General features: G+C 39.7%; 1 protein-coding gene across 12 annotated transcripts; it reads right to left on the minus strand.

The window, feature by feature from the left end:
* Positions 1–1,013: 1,013 nt before the first annotated feature.
* On the minus strand, positions 1,014–22,141 carry NFYA (nuclear transcription factor Y subunit alpha). 12 transcript variants are annotated; one of them, XM_048496927.1, is made up of 10 exons: positions 22,025–22,141; positions 15,132–15,246; positions 13,867–13,950; positions 11,820–11,966; positions 9,314–9,445; positions 8,240–8,345; positions 6,358–6,524; positions 5,756–5,929; positions 5,244–5,345; positions 1,014–3,980 (listed from the first exon to the last, which is right to left on the minus strand). In XM_048496927.1, exons 2-10 carry the CDS (start codon positions 15,204–15,206, stop codon positions 3,927–3,929), a joined length of 1,041 nt encoding a protein of 346 aa, XP_048352884.1. In that variant the 5' UTR covers positions 15,207–15,246; positions 22,025–22,141; the 3' UTR covers positions 1,014–3,926. The 12 variants fall into 12 exon arrangements, with proteins under 12 accessions (XP_048352884.1, XP_048352880.1, XP_048352881.1 ...); XM_048496923.1 differs by having other exon boundaries at positions 13,867–13,953; XM_048496924.1 differs by lacking the exon at positions 22,025–22,141 and adding an exon at positions 21,553–21,944.
* Between the last annotated feature and the right edge of the window lie 14 nt (positions 22,142–22,155).

Raw genomic sequence — 22,155 nt, forward strand, 5'->3', positions numbered from 1 at the left:
TATCTGACGAAGGGTGTTTTGACTCTCAAAAGCTTATATTCCCAAAATCTTGGTGGTCTCTAAGGTGCTGCTGGATTTGAATCTAGCTGTTCTACTGCAGATCAATACAGCTATCCCCTGAAACTATTTTTTTGTAATATGTTATGTGTACATAGACTAAGTGTTGTCTTATAATAATTCAAACAGCCCAGCAAGTGGCAAGAGAACAAGTGTGTGTGGGTGCTGATCCTGCCCATTCCTCTAAGGCAGATTCAGCATGGGTTAAAAACAACGGTGTGAAAACAATGTAAAATGGTTTAAAAGGGTTTACACCGTTTTCACACCGCTGTTTTTGGCCCATGCCGAATCCGCCTAAGAGTCACTGCTGTACTAAAAGGAACAGGTTTTCACACCGTCATGCAGATATAGCTTAGACCAGTAACCAAACCAAACAATTCTCCACAATCCTGACATTCATGATAGAGCACATTGAATTTGGACTTTGTCTTGCATAGCAGTTCACATGAATTGCCTAGATGACTGAGAGTATACAGGTATGTATTAATCCTGCCAAACAAAAAAGTTGCGTTGCATCAACTGCTCTTTATGTGCACCCCAGTGTACAACGTAACCGTGAATAAAGTGCAATATTACAATACAAAACAACAGTAGTACGACTATTATTGAAGTCAATATCTCTTCCAGTGAGGCACAATTATTGAGTATTTGAAACAGTCACTTTAAGACGAGAATCCAACAAATGTTGCAACACAACTTTTTTGTTTGGTTGTATTAATGTTGCATCATTGTGGTATATTATACTATGTATTAATCCTGGCCATGAATCTTTAAAGTGAAGACAGAGCCTTCCTGAATTTGATAAGAAGGAGACGTTCTCAGCTTGCAGAGTAGTTCTAAGCATGCATCGACCCACCAACAAATATCACATTGTTTTTCTTCCAGATTGCCTGAAATTGTTCAGCATTCCTGCAATTCCATGTGAACAGCAAAAATTAGATCAAAAGCCAATGGCATATTTTATAAACATTTTTATTGGTTGGATAATGTACACAGTACTTACAGTTGTATCTATTAAAGACAAAATACACTTCAAAATGCAGCATAAAAAATTATAAACTTTTGAACTATATACAAACTTTGTCTTACATTACACAAATATTAATGCCTCCCATCCCCATTCACAACCCCCCCAATTATTTTTTTGTACATGCAAAACATTTGAAAAGGTTTAGCATCACTTGGGAGTTTCAACTCTATCCCGCAAGTGTCAACCCTCTTTAAGTGGGCTCAATATTCCAATGTCAAACAAATTTGTGTGTCAAAGAATTTATACTTTTCTCAAACTTAATACAGCCTTCTTCCTTCCTCTACATCCAATTAAATATTTCATGGTCTTATTTTTCACTTCCCATCAGCTTGTTTTGTCATTGCTTCTGCTTTACATTTCACTTGCAGCAGAAGGTTTTGCAACATGTTGTAGTACAAGGCTCTCACTATGAACAACTATTCTGAAGTAAGGGTAACCTACACACATTAGGTTGAAGCCACAGGCCTAATAGATCCTATCAGGACATCTACACCGTTACAAAAAAACCTAAGTATAGAAATTTTTTACAGACCAAAAATTAAATGTCTATGCATAATCTACACATAGATATCACAAAGACCAATTTTGTTGTTTAAACATGGGGAAGGGCAGTAATGGCTAAGACTTTTTGAAATTGCAAATGTCTTGTTATATTTTACAAATACACAAAGAAGCGGGACAATCCTGCTTCCTTTACTTCCCAATTTGCAGAGTTGGAAGGGGGAAATGGAGAAATAACTTGAATCCAGACTATCAAATCTTCGCCTTTCCATGTCTACCGCTATCTCAGAATGGACCAATGCTCTTAATATTTACAGCAATGCTGAAAAACAATCATACCAAAACAAAGCATTCATTGATCCTTAACTAAGACAGCTTACTTAACTGTCAAATTGGATATTATTGTGAAACCAATGAACAGAACTTGTAGGCAAGTATTGAAGCAGCCAGCTAAAAAATGCCATAATGGAAGCCCAAAACACGGTGGAAACCAATAATGGAAAGGAATGAACAAAAAGATTTAGAACAAACAAAGCAATTCAGAAACATGTAACCTACATGCAAGTTTACAAATGGACAACAGCATGAAATAAGATTTATTTATTTTTAATTTGCTTCCCAAAACATAAGTCATAAATCACCATAAAATATGCATTGCCCAACCTCTACTTCATATATGGAGCTTCACCTGGTTTTGTCCTCCATTGTTCCAAGGCTTAGCAGGGAAAAGCTCACCATTAAGAAATGAAACTAAAGCATTAATAAAGTTAGCCTGAAGGAATATCAGTTCTTGATGACAGTTAGCTGGCCCAAAAAGCTCTAATTCCAATGAACTGGGACAAATCTATAAAATTAATCACAAATCCTTAGAACTGAATTCTACTTTTCATTTTAAGCAATGAAAATGAGGGCTTATAGAGGGTACCTTCCTCAAAATGAAAACCAATGTGTACTTTCTATCTTGGTACTTCTTCCAATGGCATCACAGCCTCCCTATAAAGCTCAGTAGTCAATAACTAGACCCCTTCTATCTTAATGGCTTTCACTTCACAGCTCATCTTCCTGTAATGGCCTGACTCCTGTTCTATAACACTTTCAATCCTGGTGAGCAATGCAGGCTTAACATATGATTGTAAATATATAAAAACAAAACACAGTGCCAGATGAACCACAAAACACTAGCTAAATATAGGTAATGACAAGGGGAGAAGCAGTTGCATGCTTCTTGCTAGAAAGGGCCTCAATTTATCTCCAAAAACTGAGCTATCAACTGCAAAAACAAACCGCACTCTCATACCCCTTAACATACCTAATTACCAGGCAGTCATAACCTAACTAGAGCAGCCACTGAAAAGAAGGCTGCAGAATTGTTATGTGTCAGATTTACAAGGAACATTACATAAAAAGTCGGAAAGGATTGCCTATACTAGCTGTCTTTCTACTAAGCAGGATATAACAAGGTTCAGTTTGGTTAGGGCAATGGCACAGGTATGTCGTCTGATCTTGGAGAAATAACAGCATCAATTATACAAGACAGTTTGTCTGGGAATAATCATTGCCTGCATTTCAGAAGAGCAAGCCTGTCATCCCTAAATGACTTAAACAGGATTTCAGCCAGTTCCAACACCAGCCAAATTTTCTCCTCTCCCGTTCCCTGTGCAACCCTCCCCACCCAACCCCAAGAACATGCGTATATCACTTCAAATCTTTTCCAACACTTTGAAAGAACAGATTTTGTCCTAGACAGATAATTCATGACAATTTATGTATGATAATACTTCAAGAAAAACTTTCAACGTCTTATCAAAGCTTCTCTAGAATTCCATCGGCAAAGATGCTGCTACAGGGTGTTGACAGCAAGTATAAAGTCCAAGGCTGTGAGGTGGGACCAAGAAGACTACATGGAGAAAACAAGGTGAAGGTGTAGGCTTCTCAGCTATAGCTTCTCCCGATATCAGTCATGTGATTGCAGAGCTGTGGCTTCCAAATGGCTTAAAAGCTAGCCCTATTTCAACATGCCAGTTATTGCTGAGGCAGTGGCCGTTTCAAGCTGGGCCACTGTTATTGTCAAGGATGTCAAAGGCCTAGAGAGTGAAACCCGAAGCTCCTTGATCTGAACTGGAAAGGCAGATACCCAAAGTCAATAGGTGTTCCCATTTGCTGGGGGCCTGGCAGTTAAAATCCTAAAACAAACCATTACTGAGACTGTGGAATTTGTTCTGAAGAAGAGAAAAGGGTGTGCATATGGCAATTTTCCCATTTGGAAGTTCATCTGATAGGGAGGACAGGAAATAGGAGATACAGCATTTGTCCAGATGATTTGTTCTATAGCTAATTGTTAAGATACTCTGATCATCTGTGTCATCGCTTCTTCATTTGCTTGGGTTGGATCCTGTACAGAAAGAGAAAAATATAATTTTTTAACTTGCAGTCTTCTTCAAATCATCTATTTAAAGTACACACTCTAAGATCCTGTCTGTTAAGGTAAATGCTCAACTATTCTGAAACAGCAACTGACAGTTCTGGAGGTTAAATTTTGGATAAGTGCTTCTTTTCTTTCTGTTCAAACTTTGTTAAGTAGTAAACTAATACTGCACCAAGAAAACTCAAATTACATTTTCCGAATAAACAGGTTTTGAAAGGCCTGTGTTCTGCTTTCAGTATAAAAGATGGATAGCCGTTCTCATAATGTTTCAGAAAACTGATACAGAAACTGGTAATAATATAGTTCACACTAATTGTCTCTTCTGGCTCACAGATCTGAAAGGTATTACATAAAAAAGCACTTTCCCCCAGTTGTTTTAAGTGCTGTAGCACTAAACCAGAAGAGGAATAAAATGCACTACAAGGAAAAAGTACCAGCTACACTGAAGATTTTGTGCCACTTCTCATGTAGATAAGCAACACAAATTACCACATCAAATATGTGACATGCAGGTGTATAATGTCAAAACCAGCGTTTCTGACCGTTCACTAACAGTCAGATAAGTGTGTCCTATTTCTCTTAAATATTGTCAGTAAGGCATTAATCCAAACTATTCTTTCACTCAGAAAAAGTCTGGGTGAGCGGATGACACGGAAACATATCAGGCCAGCCCAAGCAGGGCTTGAGTCGGCATGGTACAGTGGTTAGGAGCAGCAGACTCTAATCTGGAGAACCAGGTTTGATTCCCCACTCCTCCTCATGAGGGCTGCTGGATGACCTTGACCCAGTCACAGTTCATTGAGAACTCTCTCAGCCCCATTTACCTCACAAGGTGTCTGTTTGGGGGGAAGAAAGGGAAGGTGATTATAAGCCACTTCGAGACTCCTTAGAGATACAGAAAAAGTAGGGTATAAAACCCAACTCTTCTTCTTAAAAGTTGCACAGCAAAATCCTAATGGCAATGTCAGCAGCCCTGCTTCCACAGCATACCTTAATGAACACACACTCCCCTATGAACCTACCCAACCACTGTGCTTTGGCTACCTCTGCCGTGTGAAGTTAAGCACATGACATCCCGAGAACTGGCCTTCTCAATCATGGCACTAACCCCCGCTTTCCTCAATACTTGTGTTTTTTGCCCTTATGGTGGTTGCTGAGAGCAAGCCAGAAGTAAATTTGAAGAATGTGCATATAACTATCTACTAACCAAAAAATAAAAGTTTTGCGTACCTGCATATGAGGGCTATCCTTTTCTTTTGGTGAGAAAAACCGACCACCTTCTCCCCGCTTCCTGGCCATGGCATGACGATGGCGGGACTCATGCAGATATTTCTGCAAACAGAACCATACAGTTGAAAGAATGAAAATGATCCTAACAATTCTTGCATGTTAATGTAGACCACTCATTTTACCGTGGTCACAAGGAGAGCAAGTGCAAACAAGTATCCCACACTAAAAGTAATAGAAGGACAGGTCTGGAGGCCAGGATATGAGATTGCCAATAACAGTGAAAGAGGAAATGGTGTGGGGAAAAGCATAGAGAAGCAGAATTAACATTTCCCATTCTTGTTGGGAATGCTCTGTATTTGCCTTCCTTATTATACTGGTAGGTCAGAGACATTCTGTAATTGACTAAAATCCTTTACTGTTTCAGTGGATGAGTTAACTACTATAAACAAGTGGTTGTGAGGACACACGTATATCCTATTCTGCTTGTCAAGTATATTTGATCGTAACCTCACCCTTCGCTCTTTAGGGATTTTCCCTTCTGCTTCCAGCTTGGCTCTTGCTTGCCGCCTCTTTAGAATCCGGTGGTACTGTTTAGCATTAACATACAGGGGCTCCTCTTCAAGCATCTCTGCTCCAGGCAAAGGTATCCTCTGGATAGCTGGAACAGATCCAGTCCCTGGCACCATCTGTATCAAGGCAAGGAAACAGTTCTCTTACATGAATGCATTCAAGCTGGATACATAAAAAAGAAGTTTTAAACACTTATGGTTCTTAGAAATTAAATCTATTGGAAAACAATCTATTGGAAAACAATCCTGCAGTCAAGAGTTTATTCAAATTCTACAAGAAAAACTTGGCATAAAAGCACAGTCTGACCGTTTACTATACTAGATTTAACGCAATACCAAATAGAAATCACAACAAATAAGACATAAAAGCCTTCTTCTGGCTTTGCTCCATTGTCAGAGAAAGACAGTTCATAAATAACGTAAATAAACAAGTTTCCTAGACATATACATTGTTACTAAGAACAAACTGGGACTTAGAAAACTGAACAAGAAATTATTCTGTAAATAAAATCTGGGGTGGAGTACAAGACAAATTAAGTACGTACCATCACCATTCCACCTGAATTGACCACATTTCCAGCAACAGGCAGTGTCACAGTTACTGTCCCTTGTCCACTGCTGGTTGTGTTGGTGTTCGCTCCAGCCTGAACTATCTGGGCTCCAGCCAAACTGGCTGCTGGGATGGTGATCATGCCTGTAACAGGGACTGTAACTTTAACAAACAAAAACAAAACAAAAAACATACACAAAAGATGAAGGGAACATAATTAGTCCCACTTCAGATTTTATCTCTCTGTTCTGAAATACACTTATGAATAACTGGATTCACAACCAACTTGTACTAAATTATAGATTGGTGTGAAAGAGTTTGTGCTTTGTGTGTGGAAGGTTCAAGAGAGACCCGGGAGCAAATTCCCACTCTACTATGAAGCCTGTTTGGTGACACTGGGCTAGTCACAGTCACTTAGCTTAACCCATGTGACAGGGTTGTTGTGAGGATAAAATGGAGAAGACAAAGAGATAAACTGTTCCCCACTGGGAAGACATGTGAGGTATAAATGAAGTAAATACAAAAATAAAATGTATTTTATGAAAAATACTTTTATCCTGCCCTCCCAGCCAGTTGGTGCCCTCAAGGCACTGAACAGCTAAAACTAAGTTTAAAACAATATATTCATAATAATAGCAATTAAAACAGGAAGATGGATCAATGAGGGAACACCAATGAAAAAAGAAGTCTTCAGCCCTAGAGAGTTTCCTTGCCATGACTGAGAAGGCCCTTTCTTGGGTTGTCACCCATCCAAACTCATATAAGGGGACACCCAAGCAGGGTCCTGACCATAATGATCAGGTATGTTTGTGTGTTATGGTGGCCATGGACATATTATGATCCTAAGTTATATAGGGCTTTAAAAGTCAATACTACTACCTTGACGTGGCCCTGGAAGAAACGGAACAAGAGTAGAGTGACATTCTGTACCAACTGCAGTTTCTAGGAGGGCAACCCCAACCTTCAAGTAATCTGGATATTACTTATGTATTCACCATGGTGGCAAGATTTTTTACCCAAGGATAGTTGAATCTGGCTACCAGCTGAAGGATACTACGATCAATGGAATCGACACCAATGAGGCACGAATCTACACTGCCCATCTCCCCAAACAGGTCATTTCACTCCCATATCTAGACCTGATACCACATTGGAACAATCCACTTCATTCAGAAATCCTTGAAGTTGCCAGTCACCACTCATTCATTCACCCTTGCTCAAGAATGAAATGTGTGAGACTAGACAACAGTCATTCAAATATCCTGGGTCCGCAGTGCATTTCTTCAGAACACACCACTGCCTGTTTCATGCTTGAGGTAACCACTCCCTCTCCCAAGGATTTAATCAGTTCTTTGGTTTTCTGTGTCTCCCTGATCCAGTTAACCAGTTCCACCCCGCAACCCCCGGGGCAGATTTAAGCAACCAGAAGGTGCATGGGTAACAGAAGCACCCTTATTCTTCCTGTGCTGCCCTTTCTCCTGTCTTAGCATACTGCAACGATCTGTGGGGTTTTTTTAAAGCTATATAAAACACATCTCACGTAAAGCAAGCTTTTGGCTTTTCTAAAAAAAAATAAAAATAGAATGCTCAGTTTCAAAAAGAAACTAGAAAGTGACACTTGTGATAAGCCAAATCAATGCTCCACCGCTTAAACTCAACACATCTTGCAATGTGTTCAGAGTCTTCAAATGGCATACATCAATGTAATTTCTTATGTTCTCAATTTCACGGCCCCAAAAAGCTACAAAAATAGTCAAATGAATTTATGAATTTTAATTATCTTGGTTTCTAAAGACAAAAAAGCAAACAATACATATTGTTTTGAAAATGGTCAATACTATTTTTACATCCTTTTCCATGGCATGTAGAATTCTTACCTTGTTGAAGAATTGTTCCATCAGCATTAACTGGTTGATAGACAATTGTCTGGCCCTCAGCTGTCTGCGCCACCTGCTGACCTTGGACAGCAATTTGAGGTTGCGTCTGAGGAGTACAAAAATATTCAATCAGACAAAATACAAAGCAATACAAAACTACAACACCGTATAATTTTCTAATGTTCTAGGAACAACTTTAAAAAGAACTCACATTTCTTGATTAGGAGTGCTCAGACCAGTACTGAGCATTTCATTTTACTTTAGTCCCTCACTGCCATAAGTAAAATCTTTGCATTTTCTATGAACATATTTCCATCTCTTGGAAATGGGGATTCCAGTATCTTAATATTTTGTTTCCTTAAACATGGTAGTAGGTGATTTGATGAGTACAAAGGTGACATGAGAGAAGTATAGAACTTTAGACAAGATCATGAAGAAGCTAGAATTAACACATGAAATGAGGTAGGTGTTTATGATAATTGGGTATACAGGAGCTGTAACAAACTGGCTAGAGAGTGTCAAGTATTAGCTGGGTGATGGTTTGCTGCGTCTAGCTGTATTTTAATAGCTTATTCATTCTTTATCTGAATAGGTCAGACAAATCATGTAAAATCTGTACCACAAGCGCCTGTTTTGGGATAACATACAATTCTCTCAGAAATCCCATCAAGTGGAGCATAACAGACAAAATGATGCAGTATGTCAGTTGCACCTCCTCACATGATTATAGCAGATCAAAAAGAGAACTAGTGATCTGGATGTATTTCTATACAGACTTCAGTAAATTGCAAGGATATGACCATTGAAAACAACAAACTGAACACAAATTTCAGCGAACTCAAACAAATTATAATGGGATGTGTGTGGAATCAGGACTTATAATCATTATAGTACAGATCAATATAGTAAAGCATACAAACTAATTAGATAAATTGAATATCCCCCCCCCCCCAATATGCATGTGAACCAAATTAGATAAGTTAATTATTTCCCCCAGATGACGGCCAAGTCTTTCAAAAGTATATACAAATCCACTTGCTCTCACAAGTTTTCTCTTCATTTTCACACTTTTACCTGTGTCTGGCCAGCAGTAACTGCAGTTTGGGGCTGCTGGATGATGATTTGCTGTGTCTGGCCTTGCTGACCTTGAACTTGCACAGCTTGCCCACTCTGAATCTGAATCTGGCTGGGCTGGACCAACTGAATCTGGGGGGAGAAAAGATAAATTAACTACTGTCACAACCTCAGACTTGATCAATGAAGGAATCAATACTTTGAAAGCAGAATTCTCATTTATTGATGGCAAGCACAGGAAAGCTGTTGACTTAAACTGTCAGAACTGAGTACATTACAACAGGCAAAGCATTATATCCCCCACAGATATGTCAGGCCCACAATCTCCCCTTCTCGCCTCTGAAGTGGGAAGGTACTGTTTCACACTCTCACATGTTCCTCAGATGGTGAGAAATGGGATGAAAACACTGCAGCTTTCTACCCCACCTCTGCAGCTGCAGAGGTAAGGACAGACTGGTACAGGGAAACATTCCCAAGTCTGCTTGAGCAGTAAGCATTCAGTAGATACAAATATGGCAGGACCCAGGCTAAGACACTAGAGAGTCATGACAACTACCATGTAAAACCTCAATATTGGCATTATCTAAATTATTCTCAGATAATCTCAACCTTCAGCTGCCAACAAACCAAACCTGATTTTTCCTCTTATAAAGCCAGAACAAAGACAATATATGCAATTACTAAAGCAAGGTCAAAACAACAGCAAAAAACCATTAATAAAAGATCATTAAATTTCTAAGCAAGCAGAATGGAAGTCTGAATCTTGCTGTAAAAGTTCCTTCTACCTGGAATTTGGAAGACATCATTTTTGATACTTGGGGTACTCCAGTATTCTTCGATGAAGGAAACTAACTGAAGACTTCAGTCTTTGCCCAAGGGATTTGTGCACTAAAACTACCATCAAAAATGCCTACCCCAATAACAACTTTGTTAACAAACAGTTAACATACTTCTAGAGTGTAATGAAGATATTATAGTTTGCTAGAGAATATTGGGAAAAATCCCAGCAGACCAGAGATCACAACTGAGAAAACAGCAATCCATCTCCTGTTGTGCCTGTCTATACCCGGGGGGGTGGGGGGGGGGGAGGATGTCTTCTGAATCCCAGGTAGAAGAAACTTTTATAATCAGTTCAACAAACCATTCTCTGCTGGAACCAGAGTACATGATTTTAATGACTGGGATATTATAGACATACAAATTAGGGGGGGGGGGGATTTCCAATCCCTCACTGATTATATAATTTGCTGATGCCTATTTGCCCAAATGCTGTACCATCTAAGGTAATGGTATTCAATCTGTAGTGTCAAACCACTGTGGAGAATGAAGTTTTATAAATTTCCAGCACCAAAACATTTTTTCTGAAGGCAGCATTTATCGCAGAGCTCTAACAGTGATGCCCCCTCCTGCATGAGAATCACAAACTTGTAGGCTATGTGAATGCATTGTTGCAGACAGTCACCTCAGAAAACCTTTTGCTATGGGATGAAGAATATGAAACAGAAAATGGATTTCCTGAACAGAGCCATCTTTTGAATGTGAATATGTAGAACTCTGTGCAAGTCTGCAGAATGTTAATCTTTCTCCATTGGATGAACTGGATTGGGCAGAAAGGGGGTATTGTTAGTTTCTGAGTCTTATGAAACTGTGACCGAGGCCCCTTCTGCACACGCAAAATAATGCGTTTTCAAACCACTTTCACAATTGTTTGCAAGTGGATTTTGCCATTCCACACAGTTTCAAAGAGCACTGAAAGCAGTTTGAAAGTGCATTATTCTGCATGTGCGGAATGAGCCCAACTGTGGGACAGAGGTGCGATGTGAACAAAAGACCACCTTATCCTTGTGAAAAACAAACAATTCTGGTCCAAGGTAAAGTAGTCCAATTCTGATATACAACTTATTGAAGTGACCCTGTGTTAGGAGACTGGCAAAAATGGCCAGCATAGCAATAAGGATAATTTCACCAGACTGGAAAACCATGACTTTCTAGGTCAGTAGAGTGATGCATATCAATTTGGTCCTGGTCTTCTCCCACTTGAGTTTCTTTATCAAGTCAGAACAGTGCAGAACAGAGACAACATTGATTTGTTCTGTCCTAGTCACTGAACAAAGAACTGTTCTGAGGAGATGCAAACAGCTCCAACTGAGGGCTTTTGAAACATCTGAAAACCCAAGGATCCAAATTCCATTTCCTTGGTTCGAGTGTTCCCTAATGAGCAAGTTTGTCATTGTGAATGCCTCTGATGTGTTCTGCCCTCTGTGTAAGAAGCACTGTATCAGACCATATGTAATGATCTTATGGAATACTCCCAACACCACACAGATGGCTCTTAAAAGGCACTAGAAAAATTCATCAACCATTGGCCTATCAACAATTATTAGCAAAAGTAGTTAAGAATAGAATTTCTGCATTCAACAGCATCAGACTGCTGGAAACAAACATCAGACATTGTGCCATGCTGGTTTGTCCATCAATCTTTATTTCATGGAGTTGGCATACCGACCTGTTGTAGTCCCTGTGATCCTGAAACTGGAACTTGCATAATGGTCTGACCTTGACTCCCTGGTACAGCCTGCACCATGATTGGCTGACCAGTTGATGTGATCAGCTGACCTCCACTCACTTGTACCATTAATGGCTGACCCTGCACCTAAAGAAATAAGGAAAAACAACACAGTGAAATAGAAATCCAATAAGTTGTATATTATCAACTACACTGATACACTACCTACACATAAGTCAAAATATAACACAAATGAAAATAACATATTAGCCTGAACTGAGATGTATTTGCTTCTCAGAAACTCCTAGTTTGCCCTACCATCTACAAAATGCCAGATACAAGAAAAAGAAACCCACCACTGGTCTCTACCTGGATAAAATATGGAGCAACAAAGTATGTACAGCCAGAGTTATAGATCACACAAAGATAAGTCATTACAGAGCCCTTAAGGGTAGTATCTTAAGACCAGCAAATCAAGGACTTTTAACTGCCATTTTCCAACCTTCTTTCATGTACCCCTTTTCAGCTAAGGAGCCTGTGCAATTAGAAGCAGAAGAGAAAGTAGTATATAAGCAGGAGAGGGCAAGCTATATGCTTGGAGTCATGTTTTGCATATCTGTACAGAATTCAGAGTCAGCAATATGATCTGTATCAGAGAACTGATGGTAGACAAACTATTGCTAACCAGCTGAAGTTTCAAGGCAGTTCATATAATAGTCATGGTGTAGGTAATTCTAGATCCCTGAAATATTGAGATCTAAACATATGGTGCCTCTATTAGCCTTTCAAACACTGTACGTTGCGCAAAAAGCTCTGCCTTTTTTTCTTCCCAAATATACTTCAACTCCAATGGCTACATATTCAGGAAAATAAAGTTTAGATATTCAAAATTTTAACAAGAGAGGGATAGGAGCATGCAGATGTACTGTTCACCCACAGATGTCAGCTCTGCTAAAAAAACTATAGCCTGCTGGCTTGACACAAGGACTGTTTTCATGACTAGAGAGATTTTGCCCAAGGTAGATATGATTAAGAAAAATCATGAGGAAAACAAAGCAGAAGAGAGTTTTTTTTAAAGATGACATATGAGAATCAGTTGTCAAAATCTACTTCTCCAGCAGCCAGCTCTTCCTTTCTTAGAGTCTGAAAGGGGATAGTAGACAGTAATGTTTTCCAGAGTGTTAAGCACAGAAAGAAACAGAACTGAAGAGGAGCTCAGGGTTAACTCTGGACTAAGTCAACATAATATAAGCAAGTCTTTTTTTTTGTATTAGTTCACTGGATATTAATTCATTACATTCAGAACTATTGACCTTTACTTTAGAACCAGATGCCAATTTCACAAGCACCTCCTCCCCACAAGCAAAACAAATCACTGTAAACCCCTGAAGAAAAAAAGCCCCCAAAGAGAGAAAGGTGAACAACTTAAGTCATAACATTCACCAATGAAAAATTAAAAATGCTTCAGACAGTCCTGGCACAGCTTACAAATGAGATGATGCTCACAATGACAACCATTTCACAAGAGTACACATCAAGGTCTGAAATATCCCTTCTCAATGGATCACAATTTTAATCTAATTAATTTTTCAGACTAATGTAATACAAATAACGACATCATCTAATCTGCTTTAGTAAGATTTTAAAAAGTTCTGAGCTTCTTTAAATAAAATCTGATTGGGATGAGGGAAGCAAGGGTGCACCAAGTGTCATTGTTTAGGATTTCCTTCAAAAGAAGAGGCTGCACTATACAATGCTTTCTCTCTTTGCTGCCTATTCAAAATAAGGATCTTCCTATTTATAACAACAGAAACTTCATGGAACGGCATGCAGCTTATGGGACACTGCATGCAGATCAGCTCCAACAATTTTGTTAATTGTACTTTTATCCATCTACAGTTAGCATAAGCCATAGCAGTTACAGAGCATTAAAAATGTTACTATTCTTCTGTTCCTATTTCAAGCTCCAGTACAAACACAGCATCAGACATGAGGTGATGGGGTGATTCATGCAGTGCTCACAGGAATACAACAGATAGATCACCACTACCTGGAGGGTCTGGACTTGCTGGCCTGAGGCAGATGCCACCTGAGCCTCAGTCTGCAACTGGACAGCAGTGACACCACCCTGCTGCTGGGAACAGGAACAGGAAGAGCTTGAAACTTTGCAGGAGGGCAGGAAAAACTCAAAACAAAAAACATCCTTACTATCAGCAGAAGAACAGACCTTATGTGGCTTTGCTTGTTGTGATAACCACTAGTGCTTGACTTGAGCTATATTTACTAACAAGAGAACAACAAAGGCCCCATATTAAAATTTGGAAACTTAAAACTTTTTAGGTTTTGCTAAGAACATACATACATACATACATACATACATACATACATACATACATACATACATACATACATACATACATACATACATACATACATACATACATACATACATACATACATACATACATACATACATACATACATATTAGAAGTCTATGAATTCTAAAGAACAAATCTCAATAACCTCTTGGAGGATGTTACCTATATCAGTATACCTTTAATAATGTACTGTTAGGACCCCCCTAAGAAACAAAAACATACCAATCTATGAAAACAGAGGTAGGCTAAGATAAGAAAGGGAAATAAAGTTACACTGACCAGCTTAAAACCACTCACTACATCATTAATATGTATACTACTACACAGAGCCTCACTGAACTGACTATTTTGCTCTTATCTGAACAAGCAAAACTTTCCTTCCTGGTTCAACAAATCAGATCAAAGGGAGTCTGTACTATTACTCAAGAAATACTACAAAAGTCTACACTAAGTGAAGTGTGACTGATATTATGTTTCGTATGCACCACAATGCCTGCTCCACAGACTGAACTGTACAGAAAACCAAAGAACTGATGAAATAGTGTTAAGGCCACCTATCTACACAGATGATATGATCAATCCTTCCATTTTTTAGGCATTCTGAGATTTTTTTCAAACTTTCCCGTATTCTCATAAAAATAACATATCATCTTACACAGTACAGAAGAAAAACAAAACCACTTTGGAAGAACAGGTGGGAGAAAAGCAATATAGAAAGAAACTAATTTAAAAGTCAAAATGCTTTGATACTGTGTATTATGGCACATGCTCAGACTAAGACATATTGATTTACAGGAGATTTCTTACATCTTCAGGCAAAGTAAGCTCTAGATAAAATCACAACCAGTAAAGCAACATCTATGCTCATTGGTGTCTAAAACAGAAGCGAATAACCAAAGCCTTGAGCTCATCCTCATAAATAATTTCCCACACCTGTTGTTGAATCTGGCCAGCTTGTACAACTATCTGTTCAGTCGAACTATTGCTGTTTGTTGTGTACTGCTCCATTTTTTTTCAGTCTTCTGTACAGCAAGCTTCAACTGTAATCCTAGAAAGAAAAAGATTATTCTTAAAGTTGATCAAAAATGTCAGGAAAAATGAAAACAGTACATTCTTCTACTTAGGATGCCTTAACAACGAAGCAATCCAGCTTTCCAATTATCTAATTATTAAAATCATATTTAAATAACTTTAAACAGAACACATATTGAAAATATTTTGTAGCATTCAATATTTTTATTGCCAGGATTGTGGAAATCTATTCTGGAAGTGCAACTTTCATTTTTCTTAATATGGTGTGCTTCATATTTCTTTAGAGCAGGAGCTTAGTTCTATGAACCATTTGGGGTTTTCAGTTAGAGCCTTAGAGCTGAAAGATCTTATCTGAGGCTTTCAACTATAAAGCACACTTGAAGATCAGTTTACAAATTCTGTGTACTCTGTATACTGCGAAACTTTGCTTCCAAGGTCTTATTCTTCTTCAATAACTACTTCAGAAGTCAAGAAAAACTAAAGATCTTCCATTTATTTATTGCCTTAAAAACATACAAAACAACAGATAGCATGAATGAGCCTGCTTCTGCTTCGAAAGTTGGAGGTGAGATATTCTTGTGGGACAATTTTTACATAGCTGCCTGTTGCCCTCTGGCTAGTTCTTTGCAGATTACCAGTTTTTTAAAAACTGACACCAGTGTTCACAAACTACAGATTTTTTAAAAGTAAAAAAACCCACCTTACTGGGACTGTCTTGGAATAAATCCTACTCATAAACTCCCCCCATCACTCATCCCATTTTGGGGGTCCATATGTTACCTACATACAGGGGCCAGCAATAGAACTAAAATAAAATATAGAACACTTTGCAACCAAACAAAATCAGTAAAGTACCATATTACCAAGAACAATATACGTTTTCAGCACAGATTAATCACCTTCAAGGATGATTCAACAGAGAACCTACAGTAAAGATTCCTCATAAAGGTAAACAACAAATAACAGCAATATACCTGGCTGACATGTGAAGGTCACAGCACAAAACAAACCAACAGAAGACAACACACAGAAGTACACCAGACTATAATAAATCAAGCAATTATGTTTATCAGAGGAATGAGCAAATAGCCCCTAGGTCTGTTTTACCTGACCTGCTAATTGATAACCTGAGTTCCTTCTTCTTACCACACACTGAGACAAGCTCACTTAACATTACATTTGATGTTATATGAATTACATTAACTGTGGAAACAGCCGCAGTATGGCTCCTTCCAATGTTCCTTGGTTTATATCAGAAACTTACACACACATGGCAGAAGCCCACAGAAGCCTGTCAAGGGAGCACCACTCCTCCCAAAACTTAGGTGATGCTGGTGAAGGAAGAAACCAGATCATCATGGACTCTGGTTACACAACTTGAGTCTTCTGATACAATCAAGGCAGCATGTAAATGTGTTGCACTGCAGTGGCTCCCGTGTCATATAGGTTGTGTCAAAATGAGAATTTATTGCTTCTGTGCTGTTTCCCCCACTCTGTACAGCCCCATCCCAAACACCCAAGCCATTCTAACCATGTACATGTGTGTGTATATATATCTATCCATAACTGATCTCTGGATGTTGTGCAGGACTAATGAAACTATGATGGATGGTGAAAGGAGGCTGCAAACAGCAAGAAAAGGGTTCATGACACTTCACAGATCTTTTTTGAGTTGGAAAGACTAAATGCCATCTCTCTGGATCAGCTCCTGTAGTTAAAAAAGCAAAAAACTCAAGTCTCCTTAACAGTTGCATTCTCTGAAGGCAGGTTAAGGACAGGTCTCTTACAGCTCCAACCTAAAAAACTAGTGTTCATGATCAGAGGTTTCTGGGAACAGGATTGCTTTCAGCAACACTCCTCAAGTGAAAGCAAATGTTATATAACTTCCTAATGTCTGGGGCTTATGAATGAGACAGAAAGAAGCAATGTATAAAGAGAGCAGAAACTGTTAATACCAAGATCAATAAGGAAGCATTCAAAATAGTTGATAAAAGATTGCCTATGGCATCACTCCCTTTCTGTCCACATTTCCAAGGCTGATTAATATGCACATATCAAGTCTAAATGAAGGTACAAAGATATTCTAGGTAGTGCCTTCACAAAATGGAGCCCCTTTCCTTCAAAACATGCCCAAGTCTGACATCTTCTGGAAGAAATGCACTTTTAAAAGCTGCATTTTCATGTCCATGTTTAAGGTATCTTAAATAAGCAGGTTTTGGAGAATAAATTTTCTCTTATCTCTTAATGTTTTAAGAAGAGCATTATTTTGCATCTGCTTTTCTAAACTGCAATTTGCCAAAATATTTGCAATATACTGGTAGTAGAATGGTAAATCTGTCAGAATTTATTACTAGTTAACTAAATAATTTTCTTTGGCAACTTACTAAAACACTGACTTTGCATCATAAAATGTTTTTTAAATACAGGAAAATATGGTGAAAAGTGTAGGTTATACAGTTCCTTTTTGTTTGGTCACCAATTGTATTTATACAACTCAATTTTATACAAGTGTATTGAAAAGTAATTTACAATGGGACGAAGTATCCATAATGTTACACTCCTTAGGCACAAAAATAAAGATGTACTGATACTAATCTGCAACACAGCAACTGAAAATGTCGCTTCCAGAGTTAATAAATCTCACGTTTTGACAGGAAAATTAAATTATAATATATTTCCAGGTTCAGCCATGAATGTTACTGCCAGATTTTAGCAAAGCTTTTAACAGTTTCTGAACTTCCAAAGAACAAAACATTTATTACAGTTGGGTTGTTTATCAACATTACACCTTAGGATTGCATTCTGAACCTCCCCAACTGTATTACACTTGAGGAAGTAAAAGGTTTATTCAGAAAATCTGGAATATTTTCAAAAAGTTGTAGGATAATGTGTCAAACACTTGGAAACTAGATAACTATGAGTTTCCCCATCACTCTGTCTTTCTTCTGTTTTCAAAAGCATTCTGGAGATGAGCAGTTACGAGCTACTCCACTGCCATAGCTCAGTAGTTTATTTTCATCTCTCATACTCCAAAATCAACAGCTATCAATAAACAAGTGCAGTTTATTGATAGAGAAATGCTTGATATCTTTACTACAGTATGTCTTATAGGCTAATAAATAAAGAGGACACTAACAGTGCAATTCAAAGAAGACTTGAACTCCAGTCGAAGACCACTGAAATTAACTCCAGTCGAAGACCATTGAAACTTCAGTCGAAGACCATTGAAATTAAGGGGTAGGGAACCTGCGGCTCGAGAGTCGCATGTGGCTCTTCTAACCTTGCACTGTACCTCCATGAGCAGAGCCGCCGGCCCCATCCTTGCCCACCCTGCAGGCAGCAGGGCGGGCGCACCAACTGCCCACGGTTGGCTGGGCCATGCCGCGGGCTTCCCCTCTCGCCTGCCCCATTGGAGCGGGGCGGGTGCTTTCCCGGCGGCCAGCGAGGCCGAGCCGCCGGCTTCATCCTTGCCCGCCCTGCAGGCAGCAGGGTGGGCACATCCATGCGCTTCTCAGAATGAGCGGAGTAAAAGGTAAAAAAACCCCTATACATAAAGTGTTATCTTTATTTTAAATGTCAAAAATTATTTGCGGCTCCAAGTGTTTTCTTTTCCCGTGGAAAACAGGTCCAAATGGCTCTTTGAGTGTTAAAGGTTCCCTACCCCTGGACTGGAATAACACTCTTTAGGATTGCACTGTAGAGCACTTTGGTCTCAAAATGGTAAAACCATCTATTGGAAACAATTTATGATTAATCTCTCTATAAGGAGAAACAATTTTTGAAAGTTTTTTTTCTAAATTCAAGTACAATCCAGATTTACCTAACAGAAGACAAATACAGCCTCTTCGTATATAAATTAAATTGTAAAAAGGAATAATTATTATATTGCACTCCCTTTCTTCATGTCGCTGGATGGTACACAAATCAAGTACTATTAATTTCAAGCTTTTTTTTGTTCACTTTCTTCTGAGGAAAAAAATTGCACTAGGAAAAGCGTCATAAAAAATAAAAGTAATTATTCCATAATCTTGTGTTTCAGAAAGATGCTAGATCATTCACTATATGAAAACAAAATGTAGTTAAGAGTCTTAATATCACGAGCTATACCTTTTTCAAAATTAAATAAATCTACATTCAACTTTTTTGCCCTAACAAGGGTCAAACTGACAGCTAACAAATTAAAATATGCATAATAAAATCACCATTAAATATAACAACAAAGAACTAAGCTAAAATATGTACAAATAAAATAACAATTAAAACATTTGGTGAGGAAGGGAGGGATCACTGAAATCAAGCAAAGAAAAAGTCTTCACTTGCTGGAGGAAAATAACAAAATAATCCTCTTTGGGGAGGAGGAAGAGTTCCAGAGTTTGGGTGTCATGACTGAGAAAACCTTCTGGGTTGCTGCTTGCCTAATCTAAAAAAGCGAGTTACCTGAAGCAGAGCCTCAAAAGATGATTACAATGGTTGCGTAGGATCACAAGGGAGAACACAGGTTTTTTTACATATGTTAGTCCTAGACCATGTAGGGCTTTACAGGTCAACATCAGTCCCTTGGATTGTGCCCAGAATCAAAATGGGAGGCCTATGACTTATGCCAGTTAGCATCCTAGCTGTAGCATTCTGCACCAACTGCAGTTTCTGAATGCTTATCAAGGGCAGGCCTATGCAGAGCACAGTACAGTAAATAAAGCCTGATGGCAAGCAGAACAGTGGCCTGTTCTATTTCACAGTGGGCTGAGAAGTCGAAGCTGATAAAAGGCATCCCAAATTACAACTGTAGAACTGTGTCCAAGAACACCCTGACAACTGTAGAACGGTGTCCAAGAGCACCCTGACTACAGACCTGTTCCTTCAATGGAAGTGCAAGCCCAGCTAGGACAAGTGACAACTTTAAAGAAGAGTGGGATTTATATTCCCCCTTTCTCTCCTATAGAGACTCAAAGCAGCTGACAATCTCCTCCCCCCCCCCCAACAAACACCCTGTGAGGTAGATGGGACTGAGAGAGCTCCGAAGAACTGTGACTAGTCCAAGGTCACCCAGCTGGCATGTGTTGCAGTGCACAGGCTAATCTGAATTCCCCAGATAAGCCTCCACAGCTCAAGCGGAAGAAAAGGGAATCAAACCGGGTTCCTCCAGATTAGAGCACACCTGCTCTTAACCACTACGCCACTGCTGCTCCTGATTCCAGATCAGCTGTTCTGCTCACCAGAAGCATTTCTGTCTTGCTGGGATTAAGCTTCAGTTTATTTGCCCACATTCACTTCAAAACATCCTCCAGGCACTGATTCAGGATTTCTACAGCTTTCCCAGAATCAGCTGGAAGCACAAGATCAAACTTAGTGTTGTTCTCATATTGGTGACAACCTAGTCTAAATCTCTAGCTGACGTTTTATGTAGATGTTAAAGATAGGTGATAAGATGAAACCTTGCCAGACTGCATAGGCCAAGGGGTAGAGCAACAGTCATCTACCACCATGTTCTAAGACTAGGAAGGTCCATAACCACCTCAGCACAGTGCTTTCTAATCCCAGCCTGGAAAGGCAGTCCAGGACACCATGACCAATGGTATCAAAGTCCAGGAGAAACAAACTTGCTTTTCTTTGTTCATCTGGCACTGCAGGTCATTCATCAGGGTGACCAACAATTAGGATGGAAAGGACTAAACAATTCATCTCATCCAAGAAAGATTGAAATCCCTTCAAGCTGCAAGACATGTCACTTCTCTTTACAAAACATACAAGTACACTGCACTTACCTCTTACCATTAATGACAAAGATTAATTTTCTTTGTACAAAATGTTATTCTTATCTTGCAAAATATACTGATAATATAATTTTGTAACACGTAAGAGTTCTTGCGTTGAACTAATCAATCACCAGTTAACAGCAACAATGTTTTCTGAGACAATGGTACCATTACTGCACACAAAAAAATACCATCTTGCATGATGCAAAGGGGAGAAGACCACCTTTGTATCCTGAAAAGGCCCTACAGCACCGAGTTAAGGCCTTAGCCAACCATTTCCTAGGGATATACTGCTTGCAATTAAAACACCAGGAAGTCCCGTTAAGACTAATGAATTTATTGCAACATAAAACTTCACAAGCCAGATCCCACTTTCTCAGGTGCAAATTGTTTTCAGAATACTGCCATCATGGAAGAAACATTTCAGTGCAAAAGATCGCATTTAAGAGCCAAGAATTTGGCAGAGAAACTAACAGGACTTACTAAGGACACTGAACTCATTCAGTATATATTCAGTTACTGTCCACGGTTTCTACGCTGCCGTGAAAGGCAGCCCAAGCGTAACTGACCTCGCTGAGCAGGAGCACCCAGAGGCAAGGCGACCAACTCCTAACTACGCGTAACCGCCTCAGTCTGGACAAGGCCGGCCGCTCCTCCCTCCCCGAGAAGCCATCCCCATGAGGGAACTTTTCCATAGGGAGCGGCCGGTGGGTTTCCTCATTTTCCCTTTCAGCAGCTTCGCCCCATCCACTCAGTGGGGTCCACAAAGGGCGCTGCCCCAAAGCTTCTCAGAGGAGGCCACGGGGCCACCGTACCAGGCGGCCTTGCCAATGCTCCCCCACCCCGGAGCCATCCCAGCGCTCTAACCAGCCGCCCCATCGCCACGTAAAGTCCGGGCGCTCGACGGGCCACAAGCGCTCGCTGCCCCAGCGCTCGCCCAGCCTTAGCCCCACGCGCGGCCTTCTGACTGGCCACTCGGCCCCGCCAATCCCGGCTCTTGGGCCGGCGCTCGGGGGCTCCATATTGGCTGCTCGCACTCACCGTGCCTCGCTCCCCCGGTTCGGGTGCCGCTCTGATTGGCTCCGCCACCGGTCCCCGAAACCCAATCAGCGCCTCCACTCAGCCGCCGCGCAAAATGGCGCCCAACCCCCGACGCCCAACAAAGAGAAGAA

Source organism: Sphaerodactylus townsendi, linkage group LG05 (genome assembly GCF_021028975.2).
Source record: "Sphaerodactylus townsendi isolate TG3544 linkage group LG05, MPM_Stown_v2.3, whole genome shotgun sequence".
Classification (NCBI taxonomy): Eukaryota; Metazoa; Chordata; class Lepidosauria; order Squamata; family Sphaerodactylidae; genus Sphaerodactylus; species Sphaerodactylus townsendi.